This window comes from Ambystoma mexicanum, chromosome 5q, assembly GCF_040938575.1.
Source record: "Ambystoma mexicanum isolate Mex_15411 chromosome 5q, UKY_AmexF1_1, whole genome shotgun sequence".
Lineage (NCBI taxonomy): Eukaryota > Metazoa > Chordata > Amphibia > Caudata > Ambystomatidae > Ambystoma > Ambystoma mexicanum.
The window spans coordinates 1,033,247,150-1,033,270,093 of record NC_090933.1 but is presented as its reverse complement, the minus strand read 5'-3'; the positions used below and the strand labels follow the sequence as shown (position 1 = coordinate 1,033,270,093).

The following is a 22,944-nucleotide window of genomic DNA, read 5'->3' as shown; positions in this document are numbered from 1 at the left end:
GAGGACAAAACTATCTTACTAGGCCTCATTCATATCGCGCAAGCGCAGGGAGGGGGAAGGGGAGAAGTGCCAGAGGGTTTTGGGGGAGTGGAGAAGTGCACAAGGAAGGGGAGTGGGAGAAGTGCAGTTAACACAGTGCAGCCAGTGGGTGGCTAATAAGTGCAGAGTGTGGGTGGACTGTAGGGTAACAGACACAGACCACAAGTACTAGCGGGCAAGACGCAGTGTGAGGTGCAACTTGACGGGCAGGGACCTAGTCCCAAGTTCAGAGGGTGGCCAGGTAACCAGGTGCATGGAACAGACTGGTCGTCAGCATGGGAGAGGAAGGTCCTGAGTTCCTTCCGGAACCAAAGATGGTTCAGGCCAAGCTTGAGAGAGGCATGGAGGCTGTTCCAGATGGAGGCCCCAGGCGAAGGAGATCTTGGCTGGGGGATGCTCATTCTTATAAAAAGGGAGGAGATACAAGTTCCAGAATCCATAGTGCTGGGTATACATTTTCGTTCTGTACATGATGTCGATCACTTTGTTTTTAGGTCCAGGAAGTCAGAACTTGATAGTTGGCAGAACTGCATGACGTCTGCCTGCTTAGCTTCTGACTGCCGGTGTCACCTTGTGCTCTATAGGTCTCTTCCCAGTGTGTCCGGTCATTGCCTCGTGGGTCCATAAGTGGTCCTTGCCCACCATGTTCAACCTTGTTACTCCCCCTTTCCCTCGTGCTCCTGCGCACAGGAATGCTCTTGGACCCCCAACTCCACCCCCTCATCTCTTGGTGTACAATTATAGTAGTTTGTGAAAAATATGTTCAAATTGGCGAAGAGATGTGAACAACTAAATTATTTTTATTCCGACGGTTTTGATAATTTGTTGCCTAGTTTGTATTACCTATTCTTAAATATTGATGCAATTATCGCATGAAATTTAGATGACCGAAACCCTGCTTCCAACATTTTTGTTGCCTCGATTTGTGTGCGTTTTTAGGGAACCCGAATTTCAATCGTTTTGAAAAGGATCGAGCTTCATGATCTCTTATGTATTAAATATTCTTTTGCAGAGTTATATTTTAGCTTGAGATCGTGTAGTCGGTCTCGTGTGTGTCTTGGCTCTGACGCAGTTCTCACGTTTGCCCCCTCTAGTTCAGTATCAGATGGAAATGATGCGGAGTCTGCGCCACGTGAACATTGACCATCTGCACGTCGGCTGGTACCAATCCACGTACTATGGCTCCTTCGTCAGCCGTGCTCTGCTCGACTCGCAGTTTAGTTACCAACACGCCATTGAGGAGTCTGTAGTACTCATTTACGGTGAGTAGAGAGTATGTCTTTGATGAATTCGTCCCTTCTCAGTCATTTTTTCAGCTGAAATATTTCACTGTGTTCGCGCAGCTTTTCATTCTGCCCGTATGTGCAGCCTGGCAATCTTTTCCAAGTAAATACCAGCCCTGTGTCTGCAGCAGCCTCAGCAGCGCAGCTCCGTCTAGACAGGGTTTCCTTTTCGGTGTTTATTTTTCTTGCTATCAGAGCCCTGATGTGTACGTTTTGGAATGCCATGGAAGCTGCTTCACTTTCATTCACCCGCCCCTTCTGTGGAAGTACGGTGGAACTCGACCAGATGTCGAACAAACCTCGATTGCTTGAGTGTCTGGCTCTCTACGTGACTGACCAATCATAACCCAATCTGCCAGGTTATTTTTTTTATACTTTGGACAGGAGCACACAAAACCTGGACTGTTTCTTCGCACAAAGATTTTTTTCTTTTTAACCGATTTTAATGGTGTTTCCTCAAGCTCTCCAGACCAGATGTTCTGCTGTGTATCAGAACCCTTAGGCAATTAAACAGCTTTATAGTCTGTCCTCCCCAAACACTCCTTTTGCCATATCTGGCAAAGCTGCATATAGTTTCCAGCTGAGAAGTAAATGTAACGTCCCGAGTATCTGTCAAAAAAAATACTAATGAATACAATCAATCTTATGAGCTGCCCCAAAATTGTTTCAGTATGTTAACAATTGGATTACAGTGAAGAACAAGTTGTTAAAAGCTTGCTTGTATTGCCTGGAAACATTGCGTCATCTGAATGATTTTTCCCCCAGTGTTGCTTTTCAATTTGTGAGCCACTTTAATTTTTCCTTTTAAGTTCGGAGCAGACCACATTCAAAACAAGATGGTTTTTCTCAAATAATTTGCACAAACACCTACAAATGACACTTGTAATCAAGCTGTTCATATCGCGCTCTCAGCAGTTGCCTACTTGCTTTGTGTACAATGTGTAGTCGCATTTAATTTCTGGAGGACATACCCTGCCCTTCATCATTATGTGGTACATAAAATCCTGTGATCTTGCAGCTTCTACTTTGACTTTTGAAAGGAGACTAGCTTCCTGTTTCCGGTTTATCTAGTTCCTGTTGAAGTACTAAAGTTTACTCTGGGAATTTAAACCATTTCTTTACAGTGTTAAAGGGTTGACCGAGGTGAGCTATCTTGCTATCATCTTTGCCCTTTTTCATTCTTTGTTCCCTTTTAGCACCTGATAGCCACTGCTTGCCACAAAACATGCATCCTACAAAGCACACGGCCATTAAAAATAAAATCCAACACGAAACACGACACTCCCCTAAAACTACTAAATATACTTGCATTCTTATCAAGTGCTGCTCTGCTAACCACAAGCACACCTCAATTCCTGGTTCACCCCCAAACTAAAAACACTCCGCAAAGCCAAAAGACAAGCTGAATTAGCATGGAAACAGTCACCATCCACTATTAATAAGACATCCTACGCACTAGCATCGAACATCTATAAATCAGCCATCATCCAGTCTAAAAAAAACATGTACAATGAAAGAATCAGCAACGCCAAATCTAATACCAAAGAGCTCTTCAATATCCTGAGAGAACTCGAATCACCCTCCCCCATTCCAGACACTTGCAACAAAGACATCCACTGGTGCACGAACATCCAGGAAGCACTCCTAGGCAAAATTGCCACGCTACAAGCCAAAATCCTGACAAAGAAAGAAAGCCTCACCCTCTCCGATAACATCACCCCCTCTACATACACCCACACCACCCCCCAAAATGATGACAATAACCTCTTTGAGTTTTCCACCATAACCATTAAAGAGGTTGAATAAATAATCTACTCTCTTAAACCGTCCAAATGCCAAGGCGACACTTGCCCAGCCCCTATCATTAAAGATGCTACCAAACAACTTGCTCCCTTCATCACCTCCCTCATCAACGCATCCTTCACCTCCAACATAGTGCCCAACAACCTCAAGGACTCCTGGGTTCTTCCGTTACTTAAGAAGCCCACCCTTGACCCTAATGTCCCCACCAACTACAGACCCATAACGACTGTACCCTTCCTACTAAAAATCCTCGACAGAGCTGCCTATCTCCAGATACAGAACCACCTCGAGAAAAATAACTTACTAGGACTCAGACAATCAGGATTCCGCCCCAAACACGGCACTGAGACCGCCCTGATTGACCTTAAGACACAGATGGACAACATTAAAGACAATGGTAAACTAGCCCTCCTTCTCCTCCTTGACTTATCGGCCGCCTTCGACCTGGTCAACCACGACATCCTCTGCAAACATCTATCCTCAGCAGCCAAATTTTCAGATAACGCCAACGCATGGATCCATTCCTTCCTTAACAACAGATCCATGAGAGTCTTCGCACCCACAGCCTCTGCCATCCCATCCCCAGTCACTTGCGGTGTCCCCCAGGGCTCCTGCGTCTCCCCCACTCTATACAATGTATTCACGAAACCCCTCTTTGACATACTGGACCGCTTGGGTGTCATCTACACCAACTACGCAGATGACACCCAAATACTGATCCCTTTAACAGGCGACTACTCCACTGACCTCACTGCTCTCAACAACATTTATTCCATTATCCAAGAATGGATGGCCAAGCATGGCCTATGCCTTAATGACGACAAGACCGAGCTTCTTCTCCTAGGTTCCCAACCCAGAATTAATAAACTCGACAAACTCTATCAAGCATTCACTATAGACGGCAATAACATCACCGTCTCTAACAGCGTCAAAACCCTAGGAATCTACCTCGACTCCTCCCTCACACTGACAAGACAGATCAATTCCATCTCATCAGCCACTGCTTACACTTGTAAACTTATCAACGCCAGCAGACCTTACCTCTCACCATCCAACTGCATCACCTTAGCCAGAGCGCTAGTCCTTTCCAAAGTTGACTACTGCAATGCGCTATACTTGGGAACCAGTCAGAAAAACATCAACAAACTACAAGTCATACAAAACAACGCCTTGCGAGCAGCCCTGAACATACCCAAACAAGAACACATCTCGGACGCCAGACGCACCTGCCATTGGCTATCCATACCACAAAGAATTGAATACAAAACCATCTCACTCACACACAAATGCCTAGCTAACCAAGCACCCAGATACCTATCCGACAACCTCAAGCACCACACCCCAGCGCGCCCTACCAGATCAGCTCAAACACACTGCTTAAATATCCCAAGATTTAAGCTCCAAAAAGCAGGTGGCTCCAGCTTCCCCGTGCTTGCCTCCAAACTTTGGAACTCACTTCCACTCGAGCTGAGATCAGAACCGTCCTTTCACAGATTTAGACACAACACCAAAACTTGGCTTCTATCCAAAGAAACTGCCTAGCCCTACCGCACTAGCATGCACCAAGACTGTAAATTTGTAAATATGTAATCGATTTGTACATTTCTGCTGCATTATTCTTGTTGTATTCATTATTCTTGTTGTATTCATCGCAAGCGCCCGGATGCCCTAGGGCCAGGCGGCGCTATACAAATAATAAACTAAACTAAACATGAAATCGGTGAACTCATTAGCTCACACTGACCAGGTATACGTTAAACACCACATACCTATTATCCCTGACTTGCTGCCCCACACTCATTCACCACAGACCTACCACGCAAACAAGGTGGTGGCATTGCCATCATGTATAAAATGACCTGCACTCCCATACACATCCTTTGAAGCACTCATTTGATCCACTCCAGAACACCCACACCCCACCTTACTCCATCTCATTTACCACCCCCAAAAACACAATCCCAATATCCACAATAACTGGAGTGATAACTGGAGTGACTTCACATGCGTCAATATCTACCTTGATGACCTAACTGCTGGTAGTTTTTCATCCAGCCAGAAACCCCCTACTAAAGAGTATCCTCGTGCCTCTCACACTCTGACTTCACACAGCTCATCACCTACCCCTAACACAGGCGCAACACCTTGAATCAAAAATTGTGTCTGTGGAAAATCTTATCTTGGTACTGTGGTCGAACCACTTTGCTATCCCCTTCGCGCTCACTCAACCACACAAGATCCGCCACATACCCCTCCCCCCCCTTACCCACTACCCAGCCAAACACATTACAGACACAGCCTTAACACTACTCATGCACCCCCTCCACCTCCCCTTCACATGCCCATCCCTCCACTCTCCTTAACAATTACAACACCATCACACAGGCCCTTGAGAAAATTGCCCCCTCCATTTGGAAACACCACCATAATTCATGGTTCAACAGCTCTCCTCTCTAGCATGAAGCCAGGCTCCTAGAAAGAGCCTGGCAAAAGAACCCATGCCCTATCACCAGAACGTCACTCAAACTCTGTGGCTACAAATAGAAAAAGGCCACACGTAATGCCAAAGTCACCAGTTTCTTCCAAGAACTTCGGTCTGCCACCAATCGTACACAAACTATACAAAGTTGTTCAATCACTCTTCAAACCACCATCCTCACCGCCATTGTTAGGCAAACTTGTATGCAGTACCCTGTGGGAGACTGCACCAGTCTTGTACTCTTGGCAATAGTTAACCAAACTTTTGGTATAAGCATATAGTACACAAGTTGGTGGAGTGACTGAGGGCTTATCTCAAGAGGGGTCAATGTCACTGAATCTGTGTGATAACCCTACAGCCCACAAGTATCCAAATAAACACTTACTCTCAAGGTTTCTTGATTAAACAATTATTTATTAATTTAAGTCAAGTTGAATAAGCCTTCTTTAGAAGGGAGCAAAATATGTAACACAAGTATATACTTCAAAAATACACTTTCAATCCGTAGATGCCCATTTGGGATGGCACACAGATGCTTCCTACACCCTGAGATGACTTAAATAACTAGGACACTGTGGTCATTGATATATCACTGTTAGAGTTGGAGCAATACGAAGTTTAGTGTCAAAAGGGGGGATAAAAAAACAATGGTTAACAAATAGTCTTAAACGGGTAAGTATGTTTTGAACCCTCAAATGCAAAGTAAATCGACCCTTTCCTGGGGAATAGTTAACTGACAGAGTTAAGCAGAGTATTTCAGGGAGACAGGCCAGCCAATGTTAGTTGAGCAAAAGTCCAGGTGAGCTGAAGCACTTCTGGTAGGTATGTCAAAGTCTTGCACAAAGTTTTAGAAGTCTTTGTACAAAATGAAATCACTCTAGGGCCACAAGCTGGGATGCTTGTGAGGGGCTAGCAACTCTGCAAAAGCAACCAAGACAAGTCTCAACTGAGAGCTAGCAAGTCTACACAACAAGAGGTAAGTCCCCTTCGTTTTACAGTATCTTTGGTTAGAAGAAAAGGTTCCAGCTGGCTTCTGTTCCTGTGTAGCTCTGCAGGTCCTGTTGTTCCTGGGCCTCAGTCGTGGGGAAAAGAGGACGGACGTCTGGTTACACTGGCACTACGAATTGAAGGGCAGTGACAGCAATGGGCAAACTTCAGGTCAGTGGCACTTCGCGGTTTCAGCTCCTGGCGGCTCTCGCAAACCTCATCACTGTGTTTCTCGTATACTTTTATGAACTTTCCTCGCATCCGAGAGCCAGCACTTTGTTGAGGTGGCTCAGGCTTGGTCAGTCCTGCTTCATGGGAGTCTGGAGGATCTTCCTGGAGCTCGAATCGCACTTAAAAATGAGACTCTCTATTCTGGTTTTCCTCTCACTGGCAATCGCTTCCTGCAGCAGCAATAGAAGTACAGCCCACTCCGAGAGGATGCCCAGATGAGTTTGCTTTGGGGTTGATTGGTCCCACCAACCCAAGGGGAGAAGTCGTCCGTTGCAGGGCTAATCTAGCCGAGGGGAATTTCGGAGCTTCACCGGGCTAACCAATGGTCCAGGAGTTGCAGCAATCGTCTCTTCCAATTTCTTCTTCAGATTCCTTCGTCCAGTGGTCGACTCTGCCTTCCAAGCCAAAAGCCTCGCCTTTTTTTTGCAGGTTGCTCGTATTCATTCGCAGCCTAGCGGTCACTCACGCAGCATGGTGGCTGTCCTCCAAGGACCGCCAGCTGGCCAATCACCTTTTGGGTGCATTCCTGTAACCAAGGGATTAAGCACAGGGATTTTCGGGCGCCTCTCTCACTGCCTTCCCTGCCAGACAAGCTGGAGCCAGAGGCAGGCTTCACCAGTGAATCTCTCCAAAGACAAAACTAACAAAACCTAGTTTGGCGCACAGAGTAAATCTCAAGAAGGACCTTTCCAACAAATGGCAAAAAAAGACCGGGGTCATTTTGACAAAATGGGCACCCATTGGTGTTTTACTGTAGCTGCAATTGCAGTATGCGGTAGAAACACACAATGGTAGTAAAGTAAATCACTGCCACCAGCCATTCATTGTAGAAAGGGTAACATAAATATATTAAATGAGAAACTAGACAAAGGAGATACTAAGTAACCCCTCCAGCACCCTATTGTTGGATAGTGTGCGCTTGGTCTAGAAAGTTACAAAATGGAAGTAAAGTCAATTTCACTTTTACTCTGCATCGGAAGGTTTCAAAAGTACTTGCCAGTTTGTGAATTATGTTTTAATCTTTGATTTATTGCTCTATCTTTAACACCAAAATCAGTATTGCTCCAAATGTACCAATGATAAATAAATGTGCACTTTGTCCTAGCTATTTAAGTCACCCGAGGGTGTACGCATGTGTGCCATTCCCCCAATGGGTATTATCTGATTTAGAGAAACAAAGTGTGTTTTGAAGTGTATTATAAGTGTTACATATATTGCTCCCTTCTGAATAAGGCTCCTACAACTGACAGTGTAATACATTAATTGTTTTAGCAAGAAACCTTGAGTGTACGAGTTTATTTGAATGACTGTTATTGTGAAACTCTCACAACATTACTGCTCACATTGACCTCTATTGAGATAAGCCTGGTTGCTCAGCCACACTACCAACCTGTGTAGTTCCAACCTTATACCAAAGGTTGGCTCCCTATTGTCAGGAGGTCAGGCCTATTGTAGTGCACCTAAAGGGTACTGCATACAATGTTGCCCAACAGCACATTTCGAATGGATTCTGTCCTCCAACGTATTCCACATCATGAGGGTGACGTCACCGGATGTTATACATGGGAAGCACAGCACCCATAGCCTCAGTTCTATTTTTCCCGCAAACTTGTTTGCTTCGAGGACTCGGCGCGCCTCGTTATCTTCGAAGAAAATGTCTTCATCTTCTACCCCTCTGATTCCGCAATCTGGGTTTAAGACATGCCGGGACTGTAAATCCAAAATTTCTATTACGGACCTGCACTGCATCTGCTTGTGGTGTCTGTGCAAAAGTCATGATGCCAGCGACTGCTCGAAATGCCAGTCGTTGACTGCTAAGGCCTTGCGGGAGCGTAAGAGGAAGTTGCAGTTACCCCTCGAATTGTCAGTGGAAATATCTGTAGATTTTTTTGGTTTTACAAGGTTTGGTAACTCTCCGTGTCGGAAGGAATGAGTGGTTACCCGCCACTCGTACTCATCGAGGCACTCCCGGAAGTGGCATCACCGTTCACCTTCCCCATCGGATGAGGGCTCTGTGAGGAAAGTGGTTTGTTCCACTAAATCCTATATTCCAGAGTAATGGGAGGCATTCGGGGAGCAAATGCAGGCAATTTTTCAATCCCAGGGCACAGTTCTGTTTGTGCCTTCGATGGATGCCGGCAGGGAAGGGTCTAGGTCTGAAGCTTGCGCGCCCTCTGGCCCGGGCAGTCGGCGCGATAAGCATCGGGAACTCTCGAGGTCCTGTTCGGACAAGGATCCGGTGGATCGCCAGAGACGTGCCAGATCTAGATCGCGGTCTTCGTCCCCAATGAAACCACAGAAGTCTGGAAAGGGCTAGAGGTCGGCATTGACTCATCTGCGCCGTGTCAGTCGAGTGAGGCTGTCAGGGCTTTGCCTTCGAGCCGGCCCTCTGTGCCACCGGCGCCCTTGTCGACGTGGAGAACGTTGACGCCCTCAACGCCATTGAGGCAAAATGGCCAGAATTTGCTGTGGAAGCTCCTGTGACTGTAGATCCTCCCAGAAAGGCTCTAAGACGGTGAGGCCTGTTCTCGTCTCCAAGACCACCCCTGTCCCTAGGAAGGAGTTCTTTCATTCTCTGCATGAATTCGATCAGGATGACCTGACAGATATTTTGGATCAGGGACGGTCCACTGACCCAGTGTTGCCTTTTCATTTGGCATTACAGAAAAGGGAGGCAGTGGATTCCAAGTTGGCCACCGGCACGGAGTAGATGTGGCGACGGCAGCTCTGGGACTCTGTGGCCTTGTTCGGGCAGCCCCACAAACCCCCAGTACCAAGGCTCCGTTTTTTTTTGGAGGTGGGAAGCATTGGGGAGCCCAGCGGAGGAGCCTGAGGTGCACTGGGATCCCTGCCGCGCCATTGGAGAGTCGCGGACCGGAGGAGCAGGAAGCCCCTCCCTCGCCTGAGGTGGACCGCGAGGGAAGCCCAGCAGAGGAGTCCGTGGCAGCGCACCAGAGCCCCGGCAGCACCATTGGAGGGATGCAGACTAGAGGAGCATGGCCCCCAACCCCAGGAAGAGCACGCATCGTAATGGCCAAGGGTGGACCGCTGGGGGAGCCCCGCAACGAGGCAGGGAGTGCCGGAGGACGCCTCGGAGGGGTGGCAGATCCCGGTGACGGACAAGAAACGGTGGTACAAGGCAGATTGCAGGATAAGGGAGGAGAGCAGTGGATAAAGGCGCGGCAGCGCCTCCCCCCGGAACAAGCGGAACACCGGAGCAAAGGTGAGGAGTGTGGCGGCGAGAAGGAGGGGAGCGAAAAGGACAGAGGAGCAAGTGTGGGGTGCAGGCCCCATAGGAAGGAGCGTGAGGTGTGCCCAGAGGAGTGGCTGGGAAGGTGAGTACCAGCAGCCGCTGTGGAGGAGAGAGGTTGCGGCGACAAGATTGTGGGCCCCCGCCGAGCGGTAGATCCCTACACAGCTGGCGAGAGGAGAAGCCCGGAGCACAGTGAGGCCCCTGAACGAGGGAGGGCCCCAGCAGAACATAGAACAGCGAAGAGGATGTTTAAGCCCCTCAACGCAGGAGAGTTGGGGGGTGCAACATGGATCAACTGCGGACTCTAAAGGCAGGTGGCGGAGCATACACCTGGGCCTACACAGGCTGGGAGACTGAAGGGTGCCGAGCTCAGCAAGCATGTACACAGTGGCACCCCGACTGGGTAACCAGAAAGGAGTGGCCCACGGGCCCAGAGGGTGGGGGGTGAGTGGAAGCCCGCTGGAGGAGGTTGTGCAACATAGCATAGTGGCTGAGACGGCCACCCACAGTGTGGAGGACACAGCATACGCAGAGTGAGGCCCCCAAGCTACTGAGGGGACAGCATCGGTCCTGATTGTCTGAGTGACGCAGTTGAGTTGCGGGGCGGGCCTACCATAGATGTCTTCCAGGTCCAAGGGGAGGACAGGTCAGGCTGGTCATCTCGCGGGCGAGCCCCCGGGAACATTGCCTATGCTTTGGCCTGCTATGGAGAGCAGGGATTCTTGTAAAAAGGGGGTGGACAACCGAAAGAGCAAAGGGGACAAGGAAGGAGCTGAGGAACCGCCGCAGATGACGAGGCAAGACCCCAAGGGGGAAATGCAGAACTTGAGTCCCTGGCTAAAATTCCTCATGAACAATTCTAACTGCTGAGGAGTGACCTCAATGCGGCACTAGGAGAACTGCGGCAATAAACGGCCCAGCTGGTGGAAGGGACAGACCTACTGGAAAGAGGCCTCCAGGAGTGCGAAAGGGACACAATGGCAAACGGCGAGGCCATAGACCGATTGGATACTGCTGCAAGGAATATGGAGGCAATGGTGGAGGATCTGGAGAACTGACCCCGAAGGGTTAACATTAGGATTAAATCACTATCGGAGACTGTTACTGATAGACAATTGAAGGAAGAGATCCAGGGGGTCTTCGTGGGGCTCCTGGTCGAGGAATCCCCAGTTGCGATTGAACTGGACAGGGTTCACAGGGTAGGCCAGACCCCGGGAGGACCCAACGCCAGACCACGAGACATGTTGGCGGCTTTCGCTCGGTATGGCCAAAAGGAGGCGGTGTTGAAAACGGCTGGACAGAGTGAACTGGTTATCTATAAAGGACAAGAAATCTCCAGGACCCGGCCGCTAGCATGCTGATGAAAAGCATGGGCCCAGTTGTGAAGGAGCTAGCCAAGAAAGGGATGAAGTACAAATGTTCCTTTCCATTCGCATTGGTGTTTGAGTGGGAAGGGAGTCGGAGGCGAGCAACTAGCCTTCAGGAGGCAGCTGGTATAATTCGTCGAACTGGATAATGGGGGGGGGGGAGCACCAACCCGAGGTAGGCAAAGGTAAAGAGGCAGACCGTGGAAATGGTCCACAATGGGGGGAGGGGGAACGGGGTAAGAGGAAGATGGCGCTGCCTGGACTAGCTAAGGAGGGGATAGGTTGTGCCAAAGAGGGGGAGGGTGGCAGCGGCACGGTGGGCTCTGGGTGCATAGACTCCTGGCAGAAGGCTCTTTGGGGGGGGTGGTGGGAACAGGGGCTTGGAGTTGAAAATCTTCTGGAACAGGTAAGGGCCAGAGTGTCGGGGTTGGGGGGGGGGGGTGGGGTGGTGGTTAGCATGGAAGGGTGGGGTGGAAAGGGTAGTCTCGCCCTAATTTGGGGATTCAGGGTGGGAGAGGGAGGGGAGGGTGCGATAACTGGGGTGGGGCATAGCGACCGATGGAACAGCACAGGCTCTGAACAGGAGAACTGAGGAGGAGAGGGAGGGAGGGGGGGGGAAATCAGTATCCCCACAGAAGCAGGGGCAACTCGGGGCAGGTTCGGAGGGGGGTGGGCAAGGGGGGGTGCACTGGTCTTCAGCCCAAACTTCAGGTGGCTAACACATAATGTAAGGGGGCGAAACTCCCCCTTAAACAAAACTGGAGCAATTCACCTGTTCCCATAAGCCAGACTTACTGGCGCTGCAAGAGACCATTTATTGAGAACCAGAACCGCTTGCGGTTGAAGGGCTTCTCACAGATATTGTTTGCATCTGGTCCTACAACTAAAAGGGGGGGTAGCCCTTGCATTCGGGTGGGGGTATAGACTTCTGAATACAGAATATTCTTAGGGACAAAAATGGGAGATAAATTATGATGAGGGGAGAGCACATGGGCTGGTTTTATACCATAGCATCGGTATACGGCCCAAATGCGGGTCAGGACCAGCTCATGCGCGAAACCCTGGGCACTTTGGAGAATTTTGCGAGGGGTCAAGTAATATTGATGGGGGATTTCAATGCAGCTTGGGACAGATGGCACGACCAAACTCCACATGAAGGGTGTGGTGGGAGGGGGGGGAGGTGAGCGTTGGCCTCTCCCCAGCGCTAAAGGAGGGATGGGAGGAAGCTGGATTGCGGGATGTGTGGAGGGCATTACGGGGGGGAAGAGGAAGGGTTCACGTTTCTCTCTGACGTCCACAGAACCCAATCAAGAATTGATTATATTAGGACATCCGCAAGCCTGATCGGGGGGGTGGAGTGTTGAGGCGGGTCCCATGGGGATTGTTGACCACAAGGTTGTGCAGATGAAGTTGCAGTTGGGGAGGCGAAGGCCGGGGGAGTGGAGTTGGAAGTTCCCGGAGGAACTCCTGAGGGATCAGGTGATGCGAAAGGAGATTGGAAGCAAGATCCAGGATTTCTTTGCGAGGAACTATGGCTCAGACATGAGCCTTAGCACAAGGTGGGACGCTTTCAAGGCCACTCTGAGTGGGAAACTCGTTGCTCTGAAGGCAGGGAGAAATATGAAAATGAGAGGGCTGGAAACTCAGTTGGAAAGGGAGGTTGAGGCTGCGAGGGCGTGAGTGAGGGAGACCCCCCCACAAGGAAGGTATACAGGGAATATAGGTTAGCAGAGGGTCAACTGGGGATCCTAAGGACCAAAAAGGCAGAAGAGGCAATGCTGAGGGTCAGGCAAACATTTTAAGCGAAGGCCAATAAAGCAGACTCACTCCTGGCTCGCCTTCTGAGGGGAGGTAGGGAAAAGAATGTTATAATGGCCATGACTGATGAGAGGGGAGAGAGACTCACCCGGACCGAAGAGATAAAGGGGAGATTAGCTGAATTTTATGAATCGTTGTATACTTCGCAGAACCCGCAGCCTCGCCCACAGAGGGAATTCTTGGGGGGTTGGGGGCCTTGCTCCTCCCACGACTATTCACGGGAAGATGGGGAAGAGTTGGATCAGGCCATCATGGAGGATGAGATGAGAGCTATCATAATGTCACTCCCCCGCATTAAGGCTCCAGGCCCAGGCGGCTACCCAGCTTCCTTGAGGGATACAAGCGGGTATTCGGGGTGGGCGAGGGAGACAAGCAGATATACTTCCAGATTAGACACTGCGTGATGTCGGCGGAGGTAAGGAAGGCTGCTACATGCGAAATAATGCAGTTCGAAAGGTTCCTCCTAGCGCACGAGGGGTCCAGAGGTGTAATCTCGGACCTTTACAGGCTTCTAGAGAGCGCTGGGCCGAAGGCTACTTGGGTTTATATGAGGGGGTGGGAGCAGCAACTGGGGGCTAGAATGGAAAGAGGACTGGGAGAGGTTGTGGAAGATGATTCCGAAGGTGGCAAAAGTGGCCAAGCTGCAGGAGGCCTGGTATCTACGGCTGGCACTATACCCCAGCCCGTCTGTACACGATCTACCCGGCAACCTCGGGATTGTTGGAGGGGCTGCGGGGGAGAAGGTTCAGCAACTCATATTTGGTGGGACTGCCCCATTATTAGGCCCTTCTGGCGTGACCTCGCACAAGCTCAGTTTCAGGCTTTAGGGGAAGGGGCCAGCCAAGATCCCTGGGAGATTTTATTGGGGAAGCAGGCTCTGGGGGGGAGTGGGGGTGGAGAGGAGAGGGAGTACTAAGGCGAAAGTTATTTTCACCCTGGCAACGATGGCCCTTATTGCACAGAAGTAGAAGAGCCCAACGATCCCGATGGAGCAAGAGTGATTAAGGAAAATGTGGGAAATAGTCTTGATGGAATGGGCAACGTATTTTCCTTAACCACTCTTGCTCCATCGGGATCGTTGGGCTCTTCTACTTCTGTGCAATAAGGGCCATCGTTGCCAACAACAAGCTGGGGAGTTACTCGGCAGACTGGGGTGAGACATTGGCCTATTTGAAAGGGGAGTTCAGGGAACAGTGGTGCCCTCAAAGACTCAAACTGTTGGACATGTACGGTTAATTTTCTGGAAGGGGAAGAACGGGATGAGAGGGTCTACTGGCACTATGGCAAAAATTTGGGTGGGGGCGGGGGGGATTTCAGTTTGATCCTGTTTTGTTCTGTTTATATGATGAAAATAATAAACTTAAAAAAGGGTGGCGGCTACTTGGAAGATCCTTTGTCTTTCGGTAGTCAAGTCGTTAACTAAGAAATACTGTCCATCCAGTAGCGACCCCGGCTACCTATCCACACACCCCACTCGAGAGTTTGGTGGTTCAGGCGGTCACGGCCACCTTGAGGTAGGCGGGATACCCTACTATCCCTCCTGATGGGGACGACAAGCACTTCGATGGTTGGGCATGCAAGGTATTTTCGGCTGGGAGTATGGCACTGAAGTCGGCCAACTCCACCTGTGCCTTGGCAAGGTTTTCACACAATCTGTGGAATTGTCTCTCTAGCGGCTGAGCATATTCCCCAGGGGGAAGAAAGGAATGGGTTACTTGCTCTTGTGCATGATGCCATGTAAGAATCCCTTTAGTCGGGGTTGGACAAGGCTGATGGTGTGAGCCGGTCCATGGCTGCAAGTACCGTGATACGCAGGTTTGTGTGGTTTCGTAAGTCGGGTTTTGCTCCAGATGTGCAAGTCCATCTTTTCAACATGCGCTTTGATGGTTCGCATTTGTTTGGCAGCAAGGCTGGCGAGAGCCTTGAGAGGTTGCAGACCTCCAAAGCAGCTGCTAAGTCTTTGGTTACTGCTGTGCGTCAACCTCTGCCTTTTTGTCCTTGTGGACAGCAGTGGATGGGGGGGGTGGGTGCGGGGGGGTTCCTTTCGTTACTACTCTTTTGGTAGAGCGAAAGGAGCCACTAATCCAACTACCGTAAAAGTACCCATGATGGACGGGGAAGAGGTGCCAAAGCCACTCGGGCAGCTGCCTCTTTGCCTTCAGGCTCTGCCGCAGCCGCTCCAAAATAGCGGAGGCCAGGTCTCATTGTTCGCCGGTTGGTGGCAGACTGTCTCAGAATCTGGAAGAATGGCTAGCCATTACTGCAGATGCGTGGGTTCTGGAAACAATAGCCCACTGCTACTGCCTTCCTTCCTAAAGCGGCCTCACGACAATCCACCAGGGAATCTCTCAAGTTTCCAGATCTGCTCCTTGTGCAGGAAATCTTGACCCTGCTGGAGAAAGGCGCTATAGAACTAGTGCCTGTGGCGTAGAGGAACAAGGGCTGGTATTCCCCATATTTTCTGATTCCCAAGAAGGACTGAGACCCATTGTCATGACCACTGCTTCCAAGGAGTCAGGACCTACCCAACATCCTTGGAAGCAGGCTCATAATATATACTATCGGCACCAGCAAGTCCCAATAGGGACCTTTTGGACCTTGTCCTGGCACCGGTGGTGCCAGGCTCATAGCATGGACCCGTCCCGGCACAGGAAGCGCCGGGCTCATAACAAGTGTGAAAGTGCTTGGGTGGACCTACCTGCAGCAGACCATGCTGCTTACTTACCAGCAAGATGATGTTTCACTCTCTTCTGGCAGGGACTACTTTTCCTTCTGGGTGGGGCAGGCACCACTCCCTGGATCATTGATGCTGGGCCCCTTCTGGAAGCAGGAACTCTTTTGCCTGGGCGAGGCTGTGGAAGAAGACACCTAAGCACTCCTATGGACTATTTAAACCACACCCGATTGGTGCAATGTGCTTCGCGTTATTCTGCATCTGCAGCAGGACGCTCACCGTGTCAGCTCCAGCGAATCTTCAGTTCCGGATCCTGTGAATACGAAAATTACCTGCTGGGAACCAATCCTCAGTCTTCAGCTCCTGCAAAACAAAAGGCACAGGTTAGGCAAAGGCAAAGTTAGCGGTTCAACTTACCCGATCCATCGGCAGCATTCAAGGCGTTTTTTCTGCATATCTCGTCCGGCATCGGGCCTGCAAAGACAAAGAACGCTTAGTTACAAAACTGCTTACCTGTGTTACGCTCGCTCCAACTCTGCTCGCGCTGCATTCCGGCACCTGTAAAGACAAAAGAGACATTAAGGTGCATTCTACAGCCCTAGAGCAGCCTTTCTACTTACGTGCCTTCGTTTGCACCATCTTCTTGTTACTCTCTCTGCCATGAACCTGGGGGGAGCATCTTCTTCGGCACCAGCAGCATCTGAAAGGGAAAAGACATAGACATTAAGGAGATAAGACATTTGAAGAGAGCAATCTAAAGGGAACGTTAATACTTACAAGTCACGCTCGTGCAGCACACGGCGGCATCGCTCTCAACTTACCCTCTGCAATTAAGAGGCTGAACTCCTATCCAGTGAAGTAACTGGACCCAGCGCCCCTGCATGAGACGCAGGATGGAGAGCCCAGCATTCACCTATTTAAGGTGAGCACAACAATCGACCGAGTACCACGGGGAGAGAGGGAGGGAGGGGCTTGGAACTTCTCCCAACCTTCCAGCCACTAATACCTTGATTTTCCACTTGCAGACACCTCACCCTTCAGGTCAAACTTTCGGTGAGAAAGGGTCCAAATCCGGGAGCCAAACGAATCCTACGCCTGACATTGAAGACTGTTTCACCGCCCAGTCAAGACGCGCGCCTCCGAGGGAACCAGGTGAGCGTTACACCCATCTTGGACTGAGTCGCTTGAACAAGTGCCTCAGGAAGGACAAGTTCAAGATGGTCACACTTTCTCAGGTCCTTCAGGCCCTTACACTTCAGGATTGGTTGGTGTTTCTGGACCTACAGGATGCTTATTTTCATGTGCCCATCTATCCAAAGCACTGAAAATACCAGAGGTTTGCAGCTGGAAACTCGCACTTTCAGTTTTGGGTCCTGCCATTCGGATCGACATCCGCCCCGAGGGTCTTCACCAAGCTAATGGTGGTGGTGGTAGCTGTTGGGGAGAATTCTCAGAAATGTGCTAATTCCCTCCACCTTAGAGACCCCGAGCAACTTTGCTGGATTTTGAGGACTTGATTTTTTTAACCTAGTGCGAGAGACCCTTTATCTCACTCTCTCGTAATTTAATGTTAATTTGAACACTGTTTCTTTTGGTTGTGGAGTCTGACAAACACCATAGGAAAGATCTTTTACATTGCGTCACTCAGCACCTTCAGTGCAGTGACACAGGGAAGTCTTTCAGATAAACTACTGTTTCCCAGAGCAGTAAAGTGAAATTGACTTTACTTACATTTGTAACTTTCTAGACCCAGCACACACTATCTTACAATAGGCTGCTGGAGGAGTTACCTAGTATCCCCTTTGTCTAGCTTTTCATGTAACACACTTTTGTTACCCTTTTCTCACTGAATGGCTGGCTGCAGTGGTTTCGTTTTTAACTATCATGGTGAGCATTTACTGCGGGCTGCGTTCGCAGCTGCAGTAAACCCCCCCAAGTGTACCATTTTTGTCAAAATGGCCCGGTCTTCTTTTTTCACCATTTCTTTGTGGAAAGGTCCTTGAGATTTACACTGCGCAGCAAACCAGGTTTGGTCCCATTGTTCACTTTGCCATTGGTGGGATTCAGGAGTGAAGCCCGCCTCTGGCTCCACGGTGTCTGGGGTAGGCAAGAAGTGAGGGAGGTGCCCGAAACTCTGTGCTTAGTCTCCTAGACCCAAATGCACTCTGTAGTGATTGGCCTACTGACTGTCCGACAAGGACAGCCACCCTGCTGCGTGACTGGCAGCTAGGGTGGAGTGAATGGGAGAAAACTGTATAAAATGCAAGTCTTTTTGGCTTGGAAGACAGAGTCGACCACTTCAAGAAAGAACCGAAGAAGAACTTGAAGGATGCCCGCTGCAACTCCTGGACCGTTGGTTTGCCTGGTGAAGCCCTGCTGCTGTCCTGAAACTCCAAATTCGTATCGACGGAGAAGCCCCTGCAGGGATGACTTCTCCTCTTGAGTTGGTGGGACCAATCGACTCCAAAGTAAGCCATCTTGACATCCATCTTGGAGCTGGTTGAATTTCCAGAGTTGATGCTGGAAACCGTATAGCCTGGGAGAGGAACACCAGATTCTGTGCTTTTAAACTTGCCAAGAGCTCCAGGAAGATCCTCCGGACTCATGGGAAGCAGGACTGACAGAGTCTGAACCCCCTAAACAGAGGCCAGGAAAGTCCATCTCGACATCCACGAACCGCAGTGTTGCTATTTGTAGTAGGCTCGAGGAGCTGGAACACTGAACAGCCACTGAAAGCGAAGTTTGCCGGTTTGTTTTGACCATCCTAGTGCATTGCACGAGTCGCCCGACTTCCTCACTCTTGTCCCCAATACTGAGGCCCAGGAGCAGCGAGACCTGCAGAGCTGCACAGGAACAGTAGTCATCTGCTGCATCTTTTTCTTCATTTTAAAGGTACTGTACAAAGTCTGAGAGAACTTAGCTCTTGCCGTAGAGTTGCTTGCATCTTCTACTACTCACAAACCTAATCGGCTTGTGGTCCTACATTTGATTCTTCTTTTCATCAGACTCCTAAGAACTTGTGCAGAGACTTTTCCACTTAACTACCAGAAGTGCTTCATCCTATATAAGACTTTTGCCCATTGACTTTGGCTTAGCCTTTTGTACTGAATTTCTTTCTGGAGGGATCCAAACATATTTTCCTGCTTAAGAATATTTGTGGTCTCTTGTATGTTCTAAATCTTTTCCTTTGACTTATTACTATCTGATTCTAAATGCAACAGTGATATATTAATGTCCCCAGCACCCTGGAAATTAAAGTAACCTGAGGGTGTAGGTAGTGCCTGTGGGCTATCCCAAATGGGTATCTACTGATTTAGAGATATTAAGAGTGTGTATTTCATGAAGTGTATTTGAGTATTACTATTATATTGCACCCTTCTGAAGAAGGCTTCTTCTAACTGATGAATTAATAATTGTTTATTCAAGAAACCTTGAGTGTAAGAGTTTATTTGAATACTTGTAACTGTAAATCTTGTAACTCAACTACAGCTCACATTGACCCATCTTGAGATAAGCCTGGCTGCTCAACACGCTACCAAAACTGTGTAGTAAAAGCTTATACCAAAGGTTGGGTTTCCTACACCTGTAGTCAGAGTTGTTTGTAGTGTTCCCAGAGGGTACTGCATACAAACTTTGCCTAACGGCAGCGGATCTCGGGAAGTGGGGGGGGGGTTCATGTCTACCCTTATCTGAATGACTGGCTGATCCGGGCACATTCCCCGAAAAAGCTATGGATCATCTCAGCCTCACCTGCCGCTCCCTTCACTAGCTAGGCTTCTCCCTCAATTTCAAGAAGTCCCATATGATGCCTTCCCAGCAGCTCCAGTACATTGCGGCTGTGTTGGACACGTCCTTGTGGAGGTTCGGGGGGGGGGGGGGGGGCTCGGGATGGTTTTCTGGGGGGGTTTGGGGGGGTGTTTAGGGGGTTTACGGGGGGTGGGGGTTGGGGGGGGTAGTGCTCTCCTCCCAAGGTGAAGGCTCATCACATTGTACAGATGGTCAACAAATTCCAACATGCCCAGATTCTTCCGGCTTTCGAATACTTAAAGGAATGGTTTGGTCAAAAAATGTTATTGCCCCTACGGGTCGGCCATGTGTTTTTAAGCCTAAGGTCGCTCGATTTTGGAAAAATTTCCTATGGACCTTACCCGAGTTTTCGTCCATTAAACGCACGCGAAAACACGCACCAGGGAGCTGCCATTTTGTGATAATCCTATAATTTCCCCCATCGCCCTGGCTGACCTGCTTTTGCGGCACTAAATCATATCCCCCGCCCCTGAGCCTGACATTATCAAAACATTCATATTCCCCGCCTCTCTCCGTGACGTTACTGTGCTGCGTAGGCAAACGCGCCCAGTCGTCTTCTACGCGGCTTCACACAGAACCCGGAAACCAACACAGATCAACTCACAACACAGCGCGCCACAATTCCGAATATGAAACTGTACTTTAAAATCAAACCGCAACACGGTACATTTGGTAAAGTACATTTATTTGAGAGAGGAGCCTTATGGTTAGTCGTAGATTGGTCATTCCCACTTCTAAACGCGTTTCCTCCAGTCCCAGTCATTCCTCGGGTGCTAAGGAGGTTGCAGAGATTCGGGTCCCACTTGATCCTCATTGCTCCGGATTGTGCCAGGAGAGCGTGGTACCCGGACCTTCTAGAAAGCTTAATCTGTCATCCTCGCGGTCTTCCCCAGAGAGGACATTCTCTTGCGTTGGGTTGTCAGGGGGGGGGGGGGGGGGGGGGGGGGGGGGGGGCGGTGGGGTATTTCTCCATCCAGAGGTCAAAACTCAACTTTCACGCTTAGTTTCTGAAAGGTTGAGATATAAGGATTGGGACCTCCCGGATGACGTGCTGGAGTTTGTGCTTTCGGTCTGTCAAAGATGTGGAATTCGTTGGAGGAACATCCAGTCGAAAGAATGTTACCAGTTGGTAAGTAACTAGTTCTTCTGAGAATTCTCCCAAACAGCCATCCTCTGCAGGTTGCACTGCCTCATATACTACTTCAACTCCAAATACACATTAGGCAAGCCCTCCATTCTCCTGCTCCCAAACATTCTAACACATGGGACACCTTGCACCACATCAACACAGATACCTTCCTACTTACTACCAAAATAGAACCTGCACAGTTCCTAGATGATAGATTTGTGCCTCAAGCTGCATCAAATTACCTCACCACCCTCGCTCCACACTGGCTCCATAACCTCAATTCCTGCTTCTCACATACTACCCCCCTCTACTCTCAAAACTGAGCATATCTCACCACTCCTCAAAAAAACATCCATGGATCTTCCCCCTCCCCGCCCCCCCACCAACACGCCCCAAAATGTACTGCCCCATCACGATCCTGCTTTACATAGCTGTTATCATGGATTGCTTGTCACTACCCAACTAACAAATCACCTCAAACACCCTCCTCCACCCCTTCCAATCGGGCTTGCGACCTCGACACGGCACTGAGACGCTACACTATTCTGTGACCTCCACTATCGCTGACCAAGGACGTGCAGCACTACTTACGCCTTGACCTCCCTGCAGCCTTTTAAACCATATACCACACCATTCTACCCCACATCCTATCCCACTTAATGTAACTGTGGGCATAAACCGCAACTGGTTCACCTCCTTTCTTACCGACGAGGCAAACTTTGCCCCAGGGTCTCCTTTCTGATCCAAACCTGCCCTGGTCAAGTACCTCCCTGTCTCCACTCCTCTTTAAACTATGTTGAACTCCTTGGACAGACCCTTGGCTAACATAACATCCAGGTCCATCAATATGCAGATGTCATGCAAATATACTTCCAAATCTCACTCTCCCCCGACCCTCACAACCAACACCACATCCTCAAATGCTGTCTCTCCATCACAACCAGGATGGCCACCCAAGTCCTGAAGCTCTCAACCCTTGCAAAATGGAACACCACATCTGCCCCCTCCCAACACCAACTGAATTGACCCCCCCGGATCAAAGAACTCTCCACGTTGACCCCCACCTTTCCTTCACACACACCACATAGCTGCTGTCAGCAAAACATGCCATCCACTACACCACCTACAAAAGATCAAACTCTCACTTGCTCTTGATGATTTGAGCACTGCAGTCCAAGACTGCAGTCCAAGGATGGATCTGTCCAAGCTGGTCTAGGGCGATGTTTTTTCCTCACTGGACTCCCAAGGAGCACACTTACCCCCTGCAAGCCATACAAACGCAGCAGCCGTACTCCTCTTCCAGCTACTAAAGCATTCAGACATCGCCCCAAGTCTCGCCCAGCACCACTGGCTCCCCGTACCCTGTGGAATTACCTTCAAAGGAGTCTGCATTGTTTTAAACCCATCCACTACTAATCTCCCCCAACATACCTGCATGACAAACACTTTCATCACCCACACAAACACCAGCCAAGCAAGCCAGCATCTCCAACACTTTCCACTATGCAAATTAACATGCACACATGCCAGCATTTTCCCACTGGGCATCCAGTGCATTGAACACCTTACCTCTTCACATCTGCATTGCACCTGTCATCACTTTCAGAAAGCCCCTCGCAACATAAAGGTTTGCCCACACATAACCCTGCACCTCCATCTCCCCTGCTAACTCTTGTCTATCCTTCTTTCTATCCTATCTTGAAAAATGTCTAACTTATGTTTTACCTCACACCTCTGAACCTTGTAAGGTGATCAAAGACCCTGTGGGTAGAGCTAGTCAGACCAAAAATTAAAATAAATTGAAGTGTGTAGTAACACCTATTCGCATATGAATTCCATTATACACCTGCCCTCAGCCTATACAAATATTCTCTGGTCTATACATTATACCAGACATTCCAATTTGAGCAGCAGTCTGATTTGAGCAGCACCATAATCATCTTCAGCTTTCTAAAGACAGTGTGTGCAGTTCAATTCCAAAAGCTAACAAACTTGCTTGGGTGTGCGTTTTCTTCACCACAATGGAGATTTTCGTTTTTATTTGCTGTTTCATGTATTAAAAGCTTTGTACACT

At 49.4% G+C, this 22,944-nt stretch overlaps 1 protein-coding gene across 1 annotated transcript in view; it reads left to right on the top strand.

The window, feature by feature from the left end:
* The window catches only part of EIF3H (eukaryotic translation initiation factor 3 subunit H), a 434,278-nt gene that overhangs the window by 204,070 nt on the left and 207,264 nt on the right, over positions 1 to 22,944 (top strand). The window contains exon 3 of the mRNA XM_069621535.1: positions 1,134 to 1,301. Within this exon, the coding sequence (XP_069477636.1) occupies positions 1,134 to 1,301 (168 nt within the window). The remainder of the gene's footprint in view (positions 1 to 1,133; positions 1,302 to 22,944) is intronic.